Source organism: Rhizoctonia solani, chromosome 1 (assembly GCF_016906535.1).
Source record: "Rhizoctonia solani chromosome 1, complete sequence".
NCBI classification, from domain to species: Eukaryota; Fungi; Basidiomycota; class Agaricomycetes; order Cantharellales; family Ceratobasidiaceae; genus Rhizoctonia; species Rhizoctonia solani.
In genome coordinates, this window is record NC_057370.1 from 837,144 (window position 1) to 857,244 (window position 20,101).

Sequence of the window (20,101 nt, forward strand, 5' to 3'; positions counted from 1 at the left end):
TGAATCAGTGTGAACCATGGTGGTACAACCATAAGCCAAGACGTGCCGTCCCAGAATATGACTCATTCGACCTCTCATGAAGATGCTAAAATGGCCTAAAATGCGGTCATGGTGGCTGAGAATACATTTTCAAACCGAATGCATTGGTAACGTGCAACTTAATGAGCCGCGGATTGGAGCGAGTCTCACTTCAAATCCTGAGAGTGATCTTACAGAAGTAAGGTGAGAAACATTAATTAAGAATGCAAAGGAAGCCGTGGGAAAGTTGACTCAGCTAGGGTCTATCCAGCCTTAAGCGCTGATGTAGGTGAGCGGGAAAACACAGTACCAGGTACACCCACCCAGAGGCACGATGGGTCGTAAAGCTAGTAGTTAAAATTCAGATCCCACCACAGGATCTCGCGGCTCACCTCCATTAGTTTTTAGTCATGAACCACCTTTTATCATGAGGCATGCGTGCCCTTATGGCCTCACGTCACCCGCCCTTATAGGTCTTCACGGCCCTCCCGAGTCGTCCTATCTCTTTTACACGATTCTCTGTGTCTGTTTCTGTTTTCTCTCTCCCTATCTCTTAGAGTAGTTTGGCTCAGTTCTGCGAGCGGTCTCCCTTGCCCGCATATAGCTCCCCAAGTATGAAAAACATGGGGCACGCGTCTATATTAATTCGATTTGATATTCGACTCTAAATTTGACAAAATCGAGGTGACGGGCCCTTCTTATAATTACCACACACTGTCCATCACCACATTTATTCAATGACGTACAATTCCGAATTACTAATACAATATAGACAATAATACAACTATAAGCCAAATAGTACATTCCACATAGTGTTGCTATAGCTTCATCATTGCAGTTTTAACGAGATTAACAAGTCTCTTCCGATGAGGAACCCTAGCACTGGTCTCAGAATCCCTCGGGTGTCCCTCGGCATGTAAGAGACATATGTCTCCTGTCTCGCATAGGCATTCCATCTCATCTCCACGCTCAATAAAGTTTGGATACCTCCGATATTGACCATCGAAAGAGCGGGACGAGTCGGAATTATCACTCGAGTCGTGAGCGGTATCCGAGGAGGTACGGGAGCTGGTGAATCTAGGCAGGAAGAAGCGTTTTGACTTGGGCTTCGTTCTTGATTTAAGAGCGAGTTCCCTTGTGCCTTCTGAGCGGGGTACCGGTCGTGGTTTGCTGGATTCCTTGTCATGCGAATGTGTATGGCGTTTGCGTCTGCGTTCATGTCTGGATTTAGGACCCTCGTCTTCGGTAGAATAGCCCGAGTCGTGCTCTGTTGTTTAGTTGGATATGGCAATGGCATCAAGACTTCTTCTAGCTGGGCCCCATTCGGCAGTTCCAAGCCAAATCGGTATTCCTCGACACCTTCCACAGGATATGAATGCCACTCGCTAACAATCTCGAAATTTCGAAGACGCCACTTGTTGAGCAGCTCGTTAAGAACCGGAGTGGGTGGGAGAGTAGCGCGTCCGCATCTTCGATAGTACGACGGATGTCGTTGTACTCGTTTTGGGACAGATGGCGGACGAGGGGAAGAATAATCACACTAAACAAGTCATGAGCTTCCTTTGGTCAAGATAGTCAGTTATAAAGTACTTGGCTGACGAGCTTTGTACAACTCACGACCACATTATCGAGGGAGCCCTCCTGGATATAACAATGTCGCCTTGCCATGGCACGGAATTCTTCAAGGAAAACGCAGGCGACGATATGAGCCTCATGCGTCACATGTAATTCTCCAGTTAATACATCCTATGTATAGTATGTTTAGATCGAACAAACCCCAGCAGAGCTTGCAAGACTCACATAACATGGAAGAAGCTCAATAATAACCTGGGTTGCGTCGCGTTCATTTTCGGTAATAGTAGAAAAAGTAGAAAGGAGAGAATAAGCAATGAAGGGAGCACTACAGTCGAAAGACATTTTTCCAATTATTTTAATTATTTTAATTATTAATGAACTGCCAAGGGCAGAGTTAAGGAATATGGTAGGGCGAGGGAGATCTGCAGAGATGGCGAGAGGGTTATATAGCGCGGTTTCTAGATTCCGATGCAAATCGAGTTCGAGGGCAGACTTTGGATGTGTATGATGGCGTTTTTCCACCATTGCTGTCGAACCATCAGTATATATAGTGGTTTGCCGGCAACAGCATGGTGATCTACGGGACCAAGCATGCCGAGCCAATCAGAAAACCGTGCCGAGTGATCACGACAACCTTAGGCAAGCAAGCGGAAAGTCCATTGGATGGAAGCTCGGTACTCGCATTGGTGGATAACGTATGACTGGGCGGGCAACCGTGACAGTCTACCCTGACGTTATACTTGGAACGTCAGAAGCAAGTGCACGGAGCTCATGTCGTTTCATCCCGGTATTCTAGTACTGTGGACCAGTTCCCCAAACACTGCCTGAGAAACTAAATATCGAATAGACTGACAGACTCCTGCGTCCGATGATAAGCATCAGAGCTGTGGGGAACATTGACGTTGAAGACGACAGTCAATATGGTCACGTGCGTGGTACCCGACGCCCATTCGATACCCCGCACCGCCGCTAAATAGTCTAGGCCTAAGTGTACATGCGTGCATACCTATTTAGTCTCTTCGCTTCACACCCGTTCCAAAGTGACGATTTCCGCTCAGTAACGTACTCTAGCCCGTAAATAGGGGTCGTGCGTTCCACGCCAATTCTATACTTGCTGTCCAACCCCACCGGACAATGTCGGGATACTCGGGGCTGCGTTTGACTCATATTATACCAGATGCTCGATTCGGAAATTTTCAATTCATTTATGCTCGTGAGATTATGTTATACACTTGAGTATTTGTGTACACATTCCAAAAACCACTTCAAATCCTCCGGGTCCACACCAGGGGTAATACCGTGGCCCAAGTTCGCAATCCAACCTTTGCACTTGCCATCTATACCACCCACTTTGAACCCATCACACATACGTTTAACCTCTCTCTCAATAGCTTCACGGCCACCGTACAGAATAGCTGGATCGATGTTGCCTTGAAGCCCTACTTTTCTCGATTGCCCACCAGTTGCAGCGATCGCAGATTCGGGAGATGTTACCCAGTCGAGACCAAGCACGTCGTAGCCGCCTTGGTCAGATCCGGTAGGGCGTGTCCTGCACCTTTGGCGAATAATGTCATCGGAGGGATCGGGATGGGCGGGTTGTGGTTCAAGATTGTGGCGAACAGATTCGGCAATGACTTTGAGGTAAGGAAGAGAGAAAGTAGCGAAGTCATGGGGGCTCAGGTCTCCTGCGTTTGAATCAAATACTTGGAGGAGCTGATAACATTATCAAATTGGTTATAACGCGCTTAAAAATAACATATTCGACTTACTTGCGCTCCAGCCTTGACTTGCCCTACCAAAAAGTCTACGCAAACTTTCGTGATTTTCTCCAATAACTTCTTGGACTCTTCGGGATATTTGAAGATCCATTGCTTGGTACTTGGCAGGGACTTCGAGCTCCCAACCATATAGCACATCAATGTCCATGGAGCACCACAAAATCCGATCAACGGCACCTCTCCCTTCAAGCCTTTTCGCGTCATTGTAATCGCATCAAACACGTATCCAAGCTCTTGATCGACATCAACATTCTCACGCAATCGTTTGAGATCGAGATCATCTGGTGCAACAAGTGGTTGGGGAAAGAATGGGCCACCACCGTCATGCATCTCGACCACAAGCCCCATAGCCTGAGGGATTACGAGGATGTCGGAGAATATGATAGATGCATCCAATAGACCAGAATAACGCCGAATAGGTTGAAGGGTGATTTCAGTTGCTAGCTCCGGCGTGCGACAGATTTCGAAAAACCCATGGATTTTCTGACTTCTCTGAACTCTTCCTTTATGTGTTAAAGCAAAGCTCGACCGAGTTGAGCAGGATACATACCAGGAAGGTATCGCCCAGCCTGCCGCATTATCCATACAGGCGCACGCTCAGTTGGCTCTTCTCCTTATAATAAATATGAGTAGAAGCAAAATTTTTCCCAAGGCCTGTGGTCTTACCTCTTGCTGCCCGCAAAAGAAGGTCATTCTTCAAAGGTGGAAACTGATCGTTTGCCAGGTATGAACGCATGATGGCAGGGAATTGAGGGCGGCCAAGCGCTAAGCGCTTATTACTTAGGCAGAACACGTCAGGGACGGAAGCCTCTCGCCGATCGCGACTGTTTCCACTACATAGACCAGGCTATAGTCCGATACTGTGACCCCGGTTTGAAAGCTGGATCGCTTGCTCACCATGTCATTAACCTCAAAATTTTACGCCACGACGCTGGCTGTCGTACTAGCCATATTAGCAATCATACCATCGACCCGCGGGGAGCATCTCACCCAAGCAGACTTTACGTCTTCCATTGGCAAGGGCTTGTGGTATGGAATTTAATACATGAGAGTACTCGCTCTGATGAATTACATAAAATCCTAGGCTGGTAGAATTCTACAGCCCTTATTGCCCACATTGTAAGCGCTTTGCACCAGCATGGGATAAGGTAGCGAAGGAAAAGGCACCGCTGGAAGGCATATCCGGGTTTACGATGGCTCAAGTCAATTGTATTGCTCAAGGAGGTGAACATCTTACTACCGCTCTCATCATAACGTATATTTATTGGCCTCAGATCTGTGCAGTGACAACCAGGTCACGGGCTATCCGCAAGTCATGCTGTTCGTGGCCAACTTATAATACTATCTGGAGACCTGAAGTTAATTTTGCTGCCCAGGTTTAAAGAAGGCAAAAAGATGGAAGAGTACTCAGGAGACCGCACACCTGCTGATCTTTCCTCTTGGATCGACAAACGTGTAGCAGATTATGCACAGTCTTCAGCCTCAGAGTCAGACTCTGTCTCCAGTACAGCTCACCTTAATCCCAGTGGGGAGGTGGTTGTTCTCACGCCTGAGACATTTGACAAAGCCCTATCTGAGGGGCCTATCTTTATCAAGTTCTATGCGCCTTGGTAAGCTTTTGACATTAACGGGTGAGATGGTATTGATAGTTTTTAGGTGTGGGCATTGCAAGAAACTTGCACCGGGTAAGTCCATCTTACTTTTATTGAGATTTTTTTCTCACGATAAATACAGTGTGGACTGAACTCGCTACTAAGACTAAAGGCCGGGTTAATATTGCTGAGGTTAACTGCGAGCAATATGGATCTTTGTGCAAGTCTCAGAGTGTAGACGGATATCCGATGCTATTTTTGTGAGTATCTTGTCGACGACCTCAATTGACATGCTCACATATGTGGAATTAGCTACCACTCGGGCCAGAAAGTCGATTTCCGTGGATCAAGAAAGATTGAGCCTCTTGAACAATTCGTATTGCGTGCAGTAGCCCCGTAAGACCTTGCACCTGTTTATGTGTGCCATGTATTGACTTGGGGTCCATGATAGGGGTGTCCAATCGATTACAATCGAGGAGGTTGACAGCGTCCTCAAGAAGGAGTCTGTCTTTTTCCTGGTACTTTATACGTACTCGACCCCTCAGCTGTATTTGGTACGTTCAATGTTTAATTGGCTGACCAAATTACATCCCCCTGACTCCGCTGATTTAGGATGACATTGAGGAAGCGGCCAAACCACTGTTGGGAACACCTGTTGTATACAAGGTGAGTTGACCACGCCCCTAGAGTAACACAAATGTCTTGAGCCACTGCTGCAGTCCCGAAACCCTGACGTCTTCAAGAAATTTGACGTCGATCCAGCGGACGGCCCGGCCCTCATCGTTGTCAAAGACCATGAAACCAAGCCGTTCTCTGTTCTTCCGCTTAGTACCCAGACGACTGTTCCAATTCTGGGCGCTTTTTTCCAACACCATCGGATTCCGACCTTGCAGCAACTCACCGCCGAGAATTTCCCAGATGTAATGAAGCACCCAGCCAAACCCCTTGTAGTGCTGGCTGCAATTGATATGGAAAACATGCCCAAGACACAGTTAGGGGAGGAAATCGAAAAACTGACTTCCATTGCCAAACGTTGGCAAACTTCTGCTGTGAGGCTCACTGACACTCGGCCTACTATCTTCGTATGGATGGATGGAGACCGCTGGAGTAAGTGGCTGAAAAGGATGTATGGCATCAAACGGGAGGATATGCCAACCGTTGTGATCGTCGATCACAGCGTAAGTTCATTTGAACAAAGCTCTGGTTTGATATTAATTGTGCCATAGAGACTCTTGTATTACGATGCTGACGCTGGGAAGGCGCGCCTAAAGCTAGAGCGTGAAAGTATTTTTGCGGCACTCGAAAGTGCGTACCTTGGTCTTCTCAGACCTAAACATTCAGAGAACTTCGTAGAGAGGACGATGAGGGTGAGTCGGAGTTTTATGTGGTGGCAACAAAGAATATAGACTAAAACGTTGCTTAGTCAATGAATGATCGCATGGAGTACGTTGGGGTAAGCGCATTCGCCTACTTCTCTACATCTTTTCAGTCTAACAGTCTTTTAGTCCTCTGCATGGGCGCATCCATTTGTCACCGCCGGAATTGTGGTTGGCTTCCTGTCAGGATCGCTGTGGCTCATTCGCCGCCTTGTTAACGACGATCTCCCTACCGGTTCATACCAATCCACTCGCCACCAGCAATGGAAGCCATCCCACCGACTCGACTGAGCTTTGTATTTTGTATGCACACTGAATTTCTTGATATATAATATTTAATGGGTTGGCTCAATCATTGCCTTATGATCGTGCATATCTCTACAATATCCTCACCAACCCCTTGGGCTCTGTACGGGAATTGTAAATTCATATTTGTATTGTACCTTTAATACGGCTAGTTCGGGTAGCTGATTGGCCGTGGTGATGTCAATTCAAATCCGCGTATGTATCTGGGAAGTTGCGTAGGGAGGTCGATTTAGCGGGTTTCATCACTTAGTACGACTCTGTAAACGGTGGACCTGAGTGATCAGGTGGGTGGCAAACCGTGCTTTGATAGGAAGGGTATACGTGAAACCTCATTTGTTGGGGCCTCTAATAACAAAGGTGATTGTATACTTTTTGCAACGGCCGAAATTTAAGGTCACGCCGGCAGTCATAAATATTCGTCCGCGAACTTAAAGCGGAGCTGAGCTCGCAGTACTAAGCTTATACCATCCTGCTACCATCACCACTGATATCGAACCTCCCTATGAACTCACCGTGTATTGTTGTTTCCCAATACAAGCTCCCCAGCCATGCCACAGTATCTAAAGGTGGGCACGATCTAAAACCATCTGATTGTGCGTCCTGGCTTTTGAATCCTCAATGGCCCAGGAGAGCGCCAGCCTTGAGCCAGTCATCCCCGGATGGTCACACCCAACAAGCTCCATTCACCACACTTACTCAGGAAGAGGTTATGGAAAGATACAGGGACACAATGTTCGATTTTACCTTCCCTGACACAGTCGACTTTCGTGATCTTTCGACTGGCGAACTTGCTGCCACTCATCGCTCAACTTTGGTAGTTGAACACGGGTGGAAACTACGGGAATTGGCGGAAAAATTAGAGCAAATTCCAACGACTCCTGACAACGCTGCCAGCCTGGCCAAGTGTATTTCAAAAATTGAAACCTCCTTGGTCGAGATTGGTCTCTGGGTCGAAGAACAGATGATCCAGCAACTGATGCAGGGAACCAATGAGGGCGCACCGAACCTGTAGTATTAGTGCGTACGCGGATGGTGAGTGAACAGCCAGTTCTGGTGTGACAAGCTTGTTAACCGGAGATGCCTAATAGACCAAAAGGGTCAAAGCATTGGACGCGAAATAGATTGCTACAGTCAAGACCTCATTTATAGTACATGTAACATATATATGCGTATATTTCGAACTCCGTTCATTATTAGTCATATAATTCAATCACAATACCTCACCAATGATGTTTCTACATATCAGAACCTCAGCTAAATCCATTTTTGCTCCAGAGTTCTCTGAAGTAATTCACTTGGCGATATGCAACTGAGCGATGCGGAGTGAAAATATCTCCTGATCAAACATGTTTCCGAGCGCTAAGTGCCAAGGGGTGAGTATGTATGGAAGCCAGCCCTACTTTTAGCGAGCGCTCCAAAATTCTCCAAAATTCTTATGCTGTAGTCGTGCATGCAGGCTGAACCGACAACATCGGAAGTGTCCTAGGTCTCAAAAGTTGTCCGTGGGATATTGCATTCTCCGAAATAAAACCTGTTTCCAGATTTGCTCCGATTCAAAGTCTAGCGATGCTGCTGCTCCAATTCCATTCCGAGTTTAATTTCTATAATTTACCCTTCCCAAGGGTACCTGGGGCTTAACCTGTGCTGTACCCTCTGCGGGGGCCTCGAAAACTCTGGAGCGCTCCGGTTTCGGGAACCTCCTCGTTACGATCCGGCGGATCTGGATTGCTCGGCGAGTACCTGGGAGCACTCTACGAGCACTTTCGAGCGCCATACCAGACGCTCCGGAGTGCTCGCCGGCAATAGCGAGTCCCGGAGCGCTCCCGAGATTTTCAGGGCCCCGTAGAGCCAGAAATTATTGCTAATAACGTTGCCACTGTCATAAGGCTCGTCTGCCATTTGTGGCCCTACGCCACTAAGGTTCCATGACCAAGATAGGGTGTGCGATTTCTCAGACCCCTTTGGGCCATGTTTGAACCCCTGTTAGCTGTGCCAATTCTGGAAACACTAGCTATTTTTCTGGGTTGGTTCACCTCCGCTTTAGGTGATTGGATGCACAGCAGTGTTCAAACGTAAAAGCCTGATCACTCCTAATGATTGACTTGGCCCTCATGGCTCTGCCTCATATGGCCTAAAGTGACTCGTCCAATAGTAATCAGTTAAGCTTTTGACGTGTAGTTCATGTTGATGGAGTTTCGGCGTGCGCCATGATGCACATAAATATTTCATAGAGCCCTTTGATTGCAGGAGAACCCTCGGTCCCTCCCATACTGTCCCATTGAGTTCGACAATGTCTTCTTGCTTAAGAGACCCCTCGAATCGCTCTGATCTTCCCGTAACGAGTCGCGCCAACCTCAAACGTCGACCGAATCCGTCGTCTATCAGGTCAGAGGCCGACGCCACTGGCGTACAATGGCTGCTCTCTTCCGAATGGACACCAGGAAAGCCTACTGGTCGAGGAAGGAGGCTGACGATGCCTCCTGGAGAGGCATTCAAGGAAATCCATGACTTGTTTTCCCTACTTTCTTCTCATTTCCGTAGCTCTCAGTTGCTAAATCCTGAGGACAAAGGGTTGGTGACGGACGGGGCGTACATAGAAGCAAAGCACTACATGATGAAGCTTCAAGCATTACTGGACGAGCTGAGAACACTCAAGGTCGATAGCAACCAGGAAGACAGCAAACAAGGGTTGTTAATATCAATAGATAGTGCGATCTCACAAGCACAAACATGGGTTGAACAGAAGAGGGCACTTGCACTCAGCCAGGAAGAACATTCCAAGATCTACTGGCGCGCGCGTACGGAAAGGCGTGCGAGAAAGACACAGGATACCCGGTCAATGTGTGTTATATCGTAATGGTCTGCTTGATTGTCTTATCAATGTTCAGATACTTCGTTGTTGTATTCATATTTATAAAAGAAAAAGAAAAAGAATCACGCATACACAGCAAATACTGCCCTTCGCTCTGAGTACACTGTACACGTCATAGAATAGCCATAGGCCAAACCTCCCAGACATGATAAGTCTTCCACGCGGTGAGGTATTGAAGATACGTCAGGCGGCCAAGGCAGTTTCCTTGTGTCAACGAAACGCCAATGACGGTCCAATTAATTCCATTTTGGTCTGTTTGGCGCACCAGCGGAGTTTGAACAGTGAACGATAATTGGCCACTCGGAACAATCGATCAGACCCACCATCGCCTTCCCAAGGTCCACGAGTCGTGTCGGAGAAGAGGAACATTCCCGAACTAGGCTCAGACTCGACACCGCCATGGCCAACGTTGCACGTATAAATGTTCAACGACGACTCGACTCGCTGACATCACCAAACCTCTCCCCTACCCATTTTCACCAATGATATCTCGTCTAGGATTCGCACCGAGCCAGCCTGAGATCGAATTCTCGCAATACACCTCTCCCAACAGGCAAATGTCCCTACCGACCGCACAGAGGGCGGATCCAACCCCGATGTCACTGTTCCATGGCTGCTCTCTCCTAATTGGGCTCCGAACGAGTTGGCATTGTCTAGAAAACGGTTCACGAAACCACCCAAGGAAGCACTGACTGACATGGCTCACTTGTACCTCGCCCTTCAGTCACAATTTTATTATCCATCGCTTCGATTCGAGGACGGCGAGCCTATGATGACTGAGTCGTATGCAGAGACGCAGCACTATCTAATGAAGCTGCAGGAGCTACTGGACGAGTTGGAAGCTCTCAAGGTTGTTGGCGAGGACGAGGCTCGTAAGACAAGATTAACGGATGAAATCAAAAGAGCTTCTGCAAGCGTGAAAGAGTGGATCGAGAAAGAGAAAATCAAGGCGCAGAAACTCGAAGAAAGAATACAATTTCTTATAGCTGAAGAGGAAAGAAAGCAGGAACTACAACCAGAAGCTTCGGGTTGCGTTATAGCATAATAGTGCGTAGCGCAACTAGTGGTCTTGTAGCAAAAACTTGATACTCACCTAACAAATGGTTGCAGCTCTATTGCACTTGTACCGGGGCTTAACTATACTATTCTCTTACCATGTTTATCTTCTATATTTATGACAACTCAAGTATGGGATCCTTCTCTGTAGATTGGTTAATTGTATGAAGACACCCTCTCAATAGACATATGCATACAGCTAGATTCATTTCTCACATACGTACAGAATCAAAAATAAGTAATCAAATCACAAAACGAGTTCTTCAAATCTGTAGTCCCCAATGGCCACTGCCTCGGCGGCCAACCGTGCCTTGCGGCGCTTCCGCCACTCCTCTTTGGTCTGCCATGTCTGCGCTCCCTTGGACGAGTCCAACTCTGATTTTCGTTCAAGCGCATCCTCGGCTGCAAATTGAGCCAACGGAGCGGTGAGAGTAGACAGCGTGTCGTTGTGCGCTGGAAGAGGCGACAGAGTCGCTGAGAGGGACCGGAGAAGAGCGTGTGAGGGACGGTGCTGGAGCAGAGTGATGAGGTGGGTGTCCAAGAGTGCTTGGGTAAAGTTGATTATCTAGCGTATGCTTCATGTGAGATGGGAGAAAACATTCAGCCTTGAATTTAAACCTACGTGCTCGAGAGCAGGGATCATTCCGGCTCCCTTGACTTTTTTCTTCCCCGTTCCCGCACTCACACCGACGCTTTTCCCGTTCTTACTTCCAGCCCATCCTTCAGGCTGTAGCCCTTCCAGCTCCCAGACGTCAAAGTCTAACCCTCGTTTGAGCCACCCGTCCAGTACTTTTAGAACGTGCACTAGATCTTCGCCATCCCGTAGGTGCGTCCGGAGAGCCAAACGGAGAGGGTTGGGGACGTCGGGTACGCAAGAACATGTGCGAGCGCATTTTGAAGTGGAGGTGTGTTCATGAGACGGGGCGGAGATGATTCCTCGGGGTGGAAAGGGATAAGAAGATCTCGAATGGTGGCCACGGTCTCGTCCTCAGGAATGTCCGGTACATGTTGAAGTGCGCTGAGCATTATTGGCTAAAAGTCGTTTTAGGGGTGGAAGACAACGACCGGTACGATAAAACTTACCCATTCCCTATTTTGCCTCAATGCACCATACAACCCACCAGGCCTCCTCAACATTCCCTGCCCAGCGGCACCTCTCCAAATGAGTGCCGACACAATTCCCGAAGCAAACATCGGCCCATCCTTTTCCTTGTCTTTTTCCTTTTCCGTCTCGGGAGGAACGCAGCGTCAATGAGAGCAGTCGCAAACGTACTCGGGAAGGGGATCTTGGCGGCCGCCTTGGTCGCACTGGCCAACGTTCCAGCTCTATCGCCCTCTGTAGATAACTCGGCCTCGTTTTCAACCCAGCGGAAGAAGGCAGCATCTGCTTGTGCCGTTCGGCCCGCCTGGACTTCTTGTTTGATCCGGTTTACTAGTGCTGTTCGGGTATCGTCCTGGAGCATGGTAGAAGGGATCACCCACTCTGATGAAGAACGGGCAGCACCCAATGCATTCGCGATATTTGACGTGCGTGGAAGGGTTACCGAGGCGCTCAATACATGTGAGGAAATAGCAAGAACGAGTTGTGTTTGGGAGGATCCTTGCGTCGAGATAGTAACGTTCTGAGAAGGGGGAAGGGGGGATGGTAGGGCATGACACGTTCTGCAAGAGGATCGAGTATTGTGCCTCCCACATTAGCAGAACAAGTTTGGCTGGGGAAGATACAGATATTCCGGCCACTATGACGATCGAATCTTTTAATGAATGAATCGAAAGAGGCGCTGAAGGGAGGCTGGAAGAAGTATCCTTAGTAGTAGTAATTAGACCCTGAAGCTTCAATGGATTGGGTAAAAGCGTAGCGAGCAATGTACGCTTGGAACCGATGCGACGATATCTCGAATGTTTCGCATACGCCCGTCGCTCTACATCTCGTCAGCTCGGAAAGAATGCTCGTTGAAACAATAGACTCACGGAGAACGCTTAGGAATCCTGCTCCCGAGCAAGCTACACCCACAATTCCCTGATCTGCATCAAAAAAAACCAGATTCGATCGATACAAAAACGATCCTGCTCACCGACGCGATGACCCCCTCCAATTCAACGAGCCCGGCATTATTAAAGGTATCTTCCGAAGTAACAGCAACTGCGCTGAGCCAAACTTTTTCATCGTCTTTGATTAACATCAGGACCACAGCAACTCCAAGTACCGATGAAACCCATCCGCATTCGGCAGTCGAGTAAACCCAGCTTTCCAACACGCTCCCAGTCGGTCTTTGAGAGGTTTGATAAGTCGTAGTTTGGAGATTAGAAGAGACGAGGGACACCCCTCCGTGTTCATGTACGACAAGCACTCTGTCGGGTAACACAGCGCACGGGTGTATCCGAGATATTCGGGTATCAAACTGGGAAGATAATTAGGCTCTGGTAAAAAAAAAAAAGCCCAATAGATGGACCAAGTAGTCGACTTGCCTTGAGCTGTGCATACTCGGGCGCCTTTCCTACGCTCTCACGGGCCTTGACCACCTGCCAATATCTTTCCTTCCCCGACTTTTTCCCTCTCGTGTCGCTACGGCATATGTACACTGCATCTGGTCCGAATGAATAACCGTTACAGCGGCAGAATGGAATTTGGAGCCCGACGCAAAGGATGCAGGGTATCCTTGGCATTCGCATTGGCCTAAGACACCAATTAAGCACACTTGCCTATAGAATGTGATATACATATACAACATACCGCAATACAGCGAATACCCGCATCTTGCACCGTTACCGTCAGCCCGTCCTCGTTTGGAAGATCCCTCGTAACGAATATTTTAGGATAATTTTGTTTTGAACCGGAACCAGAGGCAAAGTTCCCTATCGACTTGGGCTCCTGGATGGTGGCACTCATTTGGGTGGGTTGTGGTAATGTATACCCAAGCTGGGTCAATCGAGAACCAAAACAAAATTTGGGATCAAATTCAATAAGCGCCGGATATCAAATGTGTCATTGGATCCCTTATCTCTACTTTGACACTCGCTTCAAGCCCCGGAAGCCAATCAACCTTGGACATCGCTAGTTCGAACACGTTTCACCCGTTGACCAGACGATACATCAACCACTCATAGCTCCACAGCACCCTTCACAAACCCTTGACGAGCGGGGTAACTCTACATTTAACATCCATTAAATACCGAGGGGAGGGGTCGTGCACAGCAGGTATGATACAAAACAAGTATATGCAAAACAAAGACACAAGAAACCACAAAACTATCGTCATTATCCAATGCACCTATACCGCATCGCAATAGGAACAATGAAAAGAGAAAGAGAGAGGTGAGAAGCTTCCATCCATCCTATCTCACGCGCTTGTTGCCCAAAACTGCCTTGGGACCCCGCCGCACGGCCGTATACACAAACACAACCAAGACAACCGCAAACTGAACGAGGAGCAACACCTCTAAAAACGTGCTCATCGACTTTTGCTGAAACTTCCTCGCGAGCTGGAACCCGGCCAATCGTTTCTGCTCTTCTTCCTGCCGTCGACTGACTACACGATCACCGACTTCAGAGTCGTCGGCTGCATAGTCCGAAGCATAGTCTTCGGCCCCTGTGACCCGTCTTCTGAGAGACATGCGCCCCAATGCGCGTGCGCGACGACTGAACTTCCGGCTATCTTCACCAGCCGACGACATCCCCGGGTCCTCTTGCTCGAAAGCCTTGATCTCGGAGTACAAGTCTCGTATCTTGGTCTCCCACGGCTCGAGTGGTTCATCCTTTGATAGCAAGAGTCGTAGCTGGGATTGCTTACGCCTGATGGCGTGCGACGGCTGGGGAGCGGCAAGTCCTCCTTGACCTTGAATGACACCGCTGAATAGTGGGTCCAATGCTGCGCGCAGCTGGGCCATCGTGCCATCCTCCTTGGACTTTGAAGGACCAGGCTCCGGGGCGTCTTCGTCGTCGGTCACGGGTGAAGCGACGGCGAGCGCGCTTAATCCTCCGGGAACCCTTAGAGTGGAAGCAGGAGTCAAGTAAACCTCTTGCTGATGGATCGTAACGTTCATAGGCGTCATGAGCGGGGTTACAAATTCGGTACGTGGAGTGAGGAACTCTTCTTCGGCCTCCTCTTTATTCTTGGCAGGAGTCACGGGCGCATCGGCCGCAGTGGGCGACGAGACAGGACTGGGTAACGCTTTCCCGCCATTAAACACCACGCTTGAGAGCGATTTGCGCACCGACGTGGATTGGTTTTCGCTCGAGTCGCTAGCCCACGACCCCCAAGAGCTCGTTTGGTAGATGCTGGAGGTTTAACGGATATCGATGGTCTGCGGCTCCGAGGCGCTATTCCAAAGACCGTGCTGGTAGGGGTAGACGGCTTAGACATGGTCATGGAAGCGTTCATGAGCTCCGAGGCCAGGTCCACAGCAGCAGGAACAGCAGGAGCAGCGTCCGTCGCGTTCTTATCGTCTGTTCGATGCCAAGTCAAACCAACCGTCATATGCATAGCCGACGGTATCTTCGACGAACCTTGCAGTTCGGCCCCCAGCTCGGCTGCCAGGTCCAACAATGCCCCACCTCCACCCTTCTTTCTGCCTCTCACGCTACCGGCCCACGAGGCTCTGGCTCGCCAACCTCGAGAGGCGGGATGTTCAGTTGAAGTCCGGGTCGTTCGGGTCGAGGCGCGCGAGTCTCGCCGTCGCTTCCTCCACCGCTTCCGCTCCGCTCGACTTCGACCTCGTGCTCGAGTCGTTCGCACACTCGTTTGAGATCGTCGGCTTCGGCTTGGGCAGTTTCCAGCATCTGCTTGAGGTTATCTCGCTGCTGTTGAACCTCTTCGTTTGTTGCCCGCAGCTCGTTGATCTTTGCGACCAACTCTTGAGCTTACCCAATCGATTTCAATAAACATCCTCGAGAGTACAAGGACAAAACACCTACCGAGCACCCGTGTGGCCGAGGGGGACATATCCTGCCCTTGTTCTGCATCCATCTTTACTTCTTCGTCGCTAAAAGTAGGGAACATGACGGCAGCTGCACCCGATCGCGTCGAGCTTGGCTTGCTCGCCAGTTTGGGGTTCACGCCTGCCTTTGGACTCGTTCCACCAGTCTCGGCGTCCGTTGCCCCCTCTTCGATCGTAGCCACTGCTCGCCTCGCCTCTTCCAATGAAGCCTGGAAGGATTTGCCCAGCCCTGCAAACGAGTTGGACCGCTGGTGTCTAAGGCCCGATGGCCGAATCGGAGCATGCCTCAAGGGCGATGTGGGCGAATTGCGAGTCGGCGGAGGGCTAAGGCTCGATTGCGCACGTCCTGCTCGCACAGGAGTAGAGGCCGGCGTAGGTGCACCGATGCTCGTTTGCGCTCGTACGGGACCTCCGCCTGCTCGTGGTCCACGAGAAACTGTACTTGATGTAGTAGCTGATCTCGCAGGCACCGCAGGCCTGACGCTCCCTCCCCTCAACGACCTGAATTCGGGTCTCCATGTCGCACTGGGCGCAAAATCCTTTACGCCCTCCTCCTTCTCCTCGATACTCTTTTCCCGCCTACTCGGTCTTGGACCAGCGCTCTGCGCCCTGACCCGCTGCTTTTCCTTTTCCTTTTCGGCTTCTGTTCGCAGACCTTCATTTGCTTTTTCGGCTTCACCTAGCCTGGCACGAAGACTCTCGGCTTCAGCTGCAGCCGCCTCATTCGAGCAGCACCTTCGCTTTGAGCCTTGGCGTCGCGTCTTCAAGTTCTTGTACTCGGGCGAGCAGAGCCGCGTTGGCATCTTGGAGGTGACTCACAGCAGCGGGGGATACGCTCACGCGCCTGGAAGATGCCGATCTTGGCCTTGGAGGATGAGACGGGGTGGAGATACCAGCCCGGCATGGAGGGCGGCAATTCGTTCGGCCTGGGTGGGTGCCAACCTTGCCGCAGGGGGCTCAAAGGGGCTCGAAGATGCTACAACGGCGCTAATATCGATGGAATTGCTGGCCGAGTGCGAGGGGGTGATGACCCGATGGGCCTCTAGCGGATCTATGGGAAGAGGAATTGACATGTCCCGAAAAGGCGTAGCAGTTGCAGTACTATTGTCGTTGTCGGATTCGTCTGAGCACGTGGACCAACTTGAGGAGCGATTCGAGTGTTGGCGCTCGGGCGGAGGAGTAGAGGAAAGTGAGTTCCGGTTGCTGATGGGGAGTCGTGCGAGGAGAGCCTCCCGCTTGGCGAACATAAGCTTGTTCTCCTCTAGCAATGAGCGCGAGGCTAGAGCGGCGGCATCCAATTCTACAATGCACGTTGTGATGAGCGCAATGAACAAAAGATTATCAATCACAGGGACTGGAGAAATGTTCAACACATGGGCACGGGTATTGGTGGTGCACGTTGCAATGGTGATGACACAGATAGAATGTTAAATATCCCAGCTACGCTTACCTCGTTCTCTATTACGTACAACACTGCCAGCAACATTGAGCATATCGTCTATCTCGGTCAGCGAGTGTCGGGGGTTTGGGCGTTGCTGTGTGTTCTCCTTTGAATATGGCGGAGGGGCAAGTTCGGCATCAGTCGGGGAAAGCAGGGATCTGTGGGTGCGTGCGGGTGTGTGCGACTGGGTCCTCAGCCGAGCCGGTGTGTTGGGAGCCGACATTCCAGACGATCTTCGACTTTGGCTCGGAGGTCGCGGTCGCGCTATGGGTGACGTCGGAGGTCCGAGCATCGTCGTGCAGTTCGTAAATGTCGTCCAAGAGGAATCGAAAATAGGGGCAGTGTGGCTGTGGAGTAATACAAGAGACAACCCAGATGGGAGAGCGAGGGAGTGCAAGCCAAAAGGTGCACCAACCCACAGAGCTCGTCAATTAAGAATTAATCCTCGAGTAACAAAAGAGAGACTGAAAAACACGGCCGTGACGATACGTACTGGTTCTCCCCCAAAAGGAGAATGCGAACATGCGGCGCCCCACGTGACCATCCACCCACGTGTGCTTCCACCATGCCTGTTCTGAATATCATCACCAGAACTCCGCTGCCCTCCCCCATATAAGGTGGCGGTTCCTTGGTGCCTAAGCGGGCATCCTCTTTCATTCTGATAGACCGCGGGGGAATAGGGGTAGACCGAGATCTGCGATACGGCCGTCGGGACCAAACGGGCATTCGAATCCAAGCTTGGTACATACTTGCTGCATTTATCAAACCAGCTCGGGCTTCCATCCCCTCTGATTGGTATAAGGATGGACATTCGAATCGCCATCTAAGGTTATATTGCTCACGAAATATGGATATATGCGCGATAAAATCGACTATATCAAGATAGATAGTTTCGAGCAAATAAATCCTGTCTACACTTGTGAAATTTTCGGCCCCCATGACCCTCGAACTTGGTCACAACAGAAACAGAGCCAACACACGGGATCTCTAGATAAAGTTGAGCATTTCCCAGGCTCCAGCTCTGCCGGTAGTTCTAGAGCAACGATTTAAATCACACAACCCCCTCTCTCTGCCAAGTTCTCGAATGCCTGTGAAATCTCGCAATTTTGCCGCCAGGTCGGTTGGGCTCCAGATGGATTTACCCGTCCTGCCCCTGGACACGAGGCAGACTATCCCCCCATATCTCAGTACCCATCGCTCCTTGGGATATCACACTTCTAAAGGAAAGTGACGCGTGCACATCACAACGGGGGAGGAGACTAGGAGGTAGGCAAGGGACGATAAACATGACTCCGTTTCATGGACTACCCTCAGCATGCACCCTCACCTCCCCAAGGTCGTTCGCCATATATACTCGACTTGAAGATCTCTCCGAGGGTGTCTGTTAATCCTCTTCCCTGATACAAACAAAAAACCTCGCCATCCTTTAATTATATCTTTAATCCTAGTGAAAATGAGTCGCTCTAGATCTAAATCGTTCATCCAGCGGATCATTGAGAAGGCTCTCAGCCTAGCGCCACAGCCGGAAAGAATCCCCCAGAATACAGTACCTCTCACTTACCCAAGGCAATCGCTTATGACACTACTGCTCTTCAAAGCACAGGGGGGACACACCATACGTCATCTTGCCACGCGGTGAGTCCAAGCAAGTCCCGCATCGCATCGATTGTGGCCCTCCAGCTGCAGGCGATCACAAAGTTGAACCACCGGCTTGATAGTATACTCATATGAGCTTATTCTAGCCTATGCCTCGTCGCAACCGCGTTGGCAAGCTCTCGATTCAAACAAATACTACTAGCGACTTGTCTCCAAAGGAGTCCTTTAATCTAGACAAGTTTATTCGGGAAAACGAGAGTTGGGCTCCACCTTCGCCTAGGGAAGTTCTTGCCCGTCGATTACTGCGGGAAGCTCAACAGGCGTCTAATCTGAAACCCCGAAAGAGCTTGAGTCAGTCATCCGGCGATTATCTTATTCGTCGTTCTCTCAAGGGTGAACATGTGGTTTAAGAGTGTATGCATTTCTCTTACTGGGTATTTCCTTTTCGTTCCGGGTTGAAATTGGATCACTTTTTCTCACCAAGGTCTCTTATTGGACTTTTCTTTATTGTAACTTTATAACATCACTGTTGTATTTGTTCGTAGTATTTGTAAAATTATCTGTGCTGCATGTAGAGTGCACGAACCATCTTCACAGCTTTTCCTTTATTGTTATTCGCAGTAGTTTAGCAAATTTCATTTGTGGTGGCTAACAAAGCCAATAATGTCATTTGTGTATTGCGTAAGCCCTCTAACCTTATATATAGTCTGCCATTTGGGATAAGATTCTGACGAGGGTGAAGTTATGCGTCCTTGAACTTGCTAACCGTGTCGCTAGTCTACTTTTACAGCTCGCACGGAAACTTCATTGACCTAATTGTTTTATAAATTCTATTAAAGTAATTATGCCGGTCCCAAAATCAATATTAATCATTTTTAATCCTCTATAATCAATCGTTCAAGTTCAGAAATAGGGCTAAATGACTTGATTGTCCCTTCACTTATCACGTCGTTCCGGATTCATGTAAATCATTCAAATGTTACATTGATAATCACATTTGCCCTCTGAAGCTATCTACGCATCCGTACGTCTACTACGCGCACGGGCGACTCAAGGTAAACAATTTTATATATAGTTTTGGATGGTTGAGATTCCCAATTGCAGCTCTCGAACATCGGGTTTTGTTCCAACTCAACTGGAAAAAAAAAGTATTGCGCATCACTAGTAAGTGATCTCTACCTCGGCTGCTATATAGACCTTGAATAATATCAGCTTGCCTTAAATTCACAATACGCAGCTCTCCTGTCCTACCTCTACAAGTCATGAACCTAAACTTCTCAATATGCGCCGATTGAATGGCTTCATATTTAACCTGGGTCTCCTCCAAGATTTAAACGACAAGACAGTTATTGGGGAGAAGATTCAACAAATTAACGCATACATACCTATGGATTGCCCATCGATTGACGATTGGCACTACATCAAAACGAGCATACCAGCCGTATTCCGATACATCACGAAAATCCTCGGCAGACGTCATTCGTAATATTCGGCACGTGCATGTAATGTCAATCCTATGCACGTGTATATAGCACCGCATGTTGAGCGCCTAC

At 49.2% G+C, this 20,101-nt stretch overlaps 6 protein-coding genes across 6 annotated transcripts; 3 read left to right on the forward strand and 3 right to left on the reverse strand.

The window, feature by feature from the left end:
- Positions 1 to 847: 847 nt before the first annotated feature.
- Positions 848 to 4,107, reverse strand: RhiXN_03750 (uroporphyrinogen decarboxylase; the record flags this gene model as incomplete). The annotated part of the gene is made up of 7 exons (XM_043323567.1): positions 848 to 1,558; positions 1,636 to 1,764; positions 1,819 to 2,120; positions 2,964 to 3,306; positions 3,363 to 3,874; positions 3,922 to 3,984; positions 4,038 to 4,107. 7 exons carry the CDS (start codon positions 4,105 to 4,107, stop codon positions 848 to 850), a joined length of 2,130 nt encoding a protein of 709 aa, XP_043175986.1.
- A 162-nt stretch (positions 4,108 to 4,269) lies between these two features.
- RhiXN_03751 (thioredoxin) lies at positions 4,270 to 6,630 on the forward strand (the record flags this gene model as incomplete). The annotated part of the gene is made up of 13 exons (XM_043323568.1): positions 4,270 to 4,400; positions 4,456 to 4,595; positions 4,646 to 4,691; positions 4,748 to 4,981; positions 5,028 to 5,056; positions 5,106 to 5,223; positions 5,276 to 5,359; positions 5,415 to 5,517; positions 5,576 to 5,629; positions 5,683 to 6,141; positions 6,190 to 6,330; positions 6,387 to 6,416; positions 6,469 to 6,630. 13 exons carry the CDS (start codon positions 4,270 to 4,272, stop codon positions 6,628 to 6,630), a joined length of 1,731 nt encoding a protein of 576 aa, XP_043175987.1.
- Positions 6,631 to 7,147: 517 nt separating this feature from the next.
- On the forward strand, positions 7,148 to 7,657 carry RhiXN_03752 (protein disulfide isomerase; the record flags this gene model as incomplete). The annotated part of the gene is made up of 1 exon (XM_043323569.1): positions 7,148 to 7,657. One exon carries the CDS (start codon positions 7,148 to 7,150, stop codon positions 7,655 to 7,657), a length of 510 nt encoding a protein of 169 aa, XP_043175988.1.
- Positions 7,658 to 8,935: 1,278 nt separating this feature from the next.
- On the forward strand, positions 8,936 to 10,562 carry RhiXN_03753 (protein disulfide isomerase; the record flags this gene model as incomplete). The annotated part of the gene is made up of 3 exons (XM_043323570.1): positions 8,936 to 9,443; positions 9,835 to 9,932; positions 10,071 to 10,562. 3 exons carry the CDS (start codon positions 8,936 to 8,938, stop codon positions 10,560 to 10,562), a joined length of 1,098 nt encoding a protein of 365 aa, XP_043175989.1.
- A 258-nt stretch (positions 10,563 to 10,820) lies between these two features.
- RhiXN_03754 (uncharacterized protein) lies at positions 10,821 to 13,463 on the reverse strand (the record flags this gene model as incomplete). The annotated part of the gene is made up of 11 exons (XM_043323571.1): positions 10,821 to 11,138; positions 11,196 to 11,332; positions 11,364 to 11,383; positions 11,445 to 11,605; positions 11,657 to 11,787; positions 11,847 to 12,235; positions 12,588 to 12,598; positions 12,649 to 12,721; positions 12,781 to 12,975; positions 13,186 to 13,250; positions 13,308 to 13,463. The coding sequence occupies 11 exons, from the start codon at positions 13,461 to 13,463 to the stop codon at positions 10,821 to 10,823; spliced, it is 1,656 nt and encodes a 551-aa protein (XP_043175990.1).
- A 446-nt stretch (positions 13,464 to 13,909) lies between these two features.
- On the reverse strand, positions 13,910 to 17,609 carry RhiXN_03755 (IncA domain-containing protein; the record flags this gene model as incomplete). The annotated part of the gene is made up of 8 exons (XM_043323572.1): positions 13,910 to 14,735; positions 14,789 to 15,020; positions 15,081 to 15,104; positions 15,167 to 15,433; positions 15,489 to 16,195; positions 16,352 to 16,865; positions 16,962 to 17,299; positions 17,446 to 17,609. The coding sequence occupies 8 exons, from the start codon at positions 17,607 to 17,609 to the stop codon at positions 13,910 to 13,912; spliced, it is 3,072 nt and encodes a 1,023-aa protein (XP_043175991.1).
- Between the last annotated feature and the right edge of the window lie 2,492 nt (positions 17,610 to 20,101).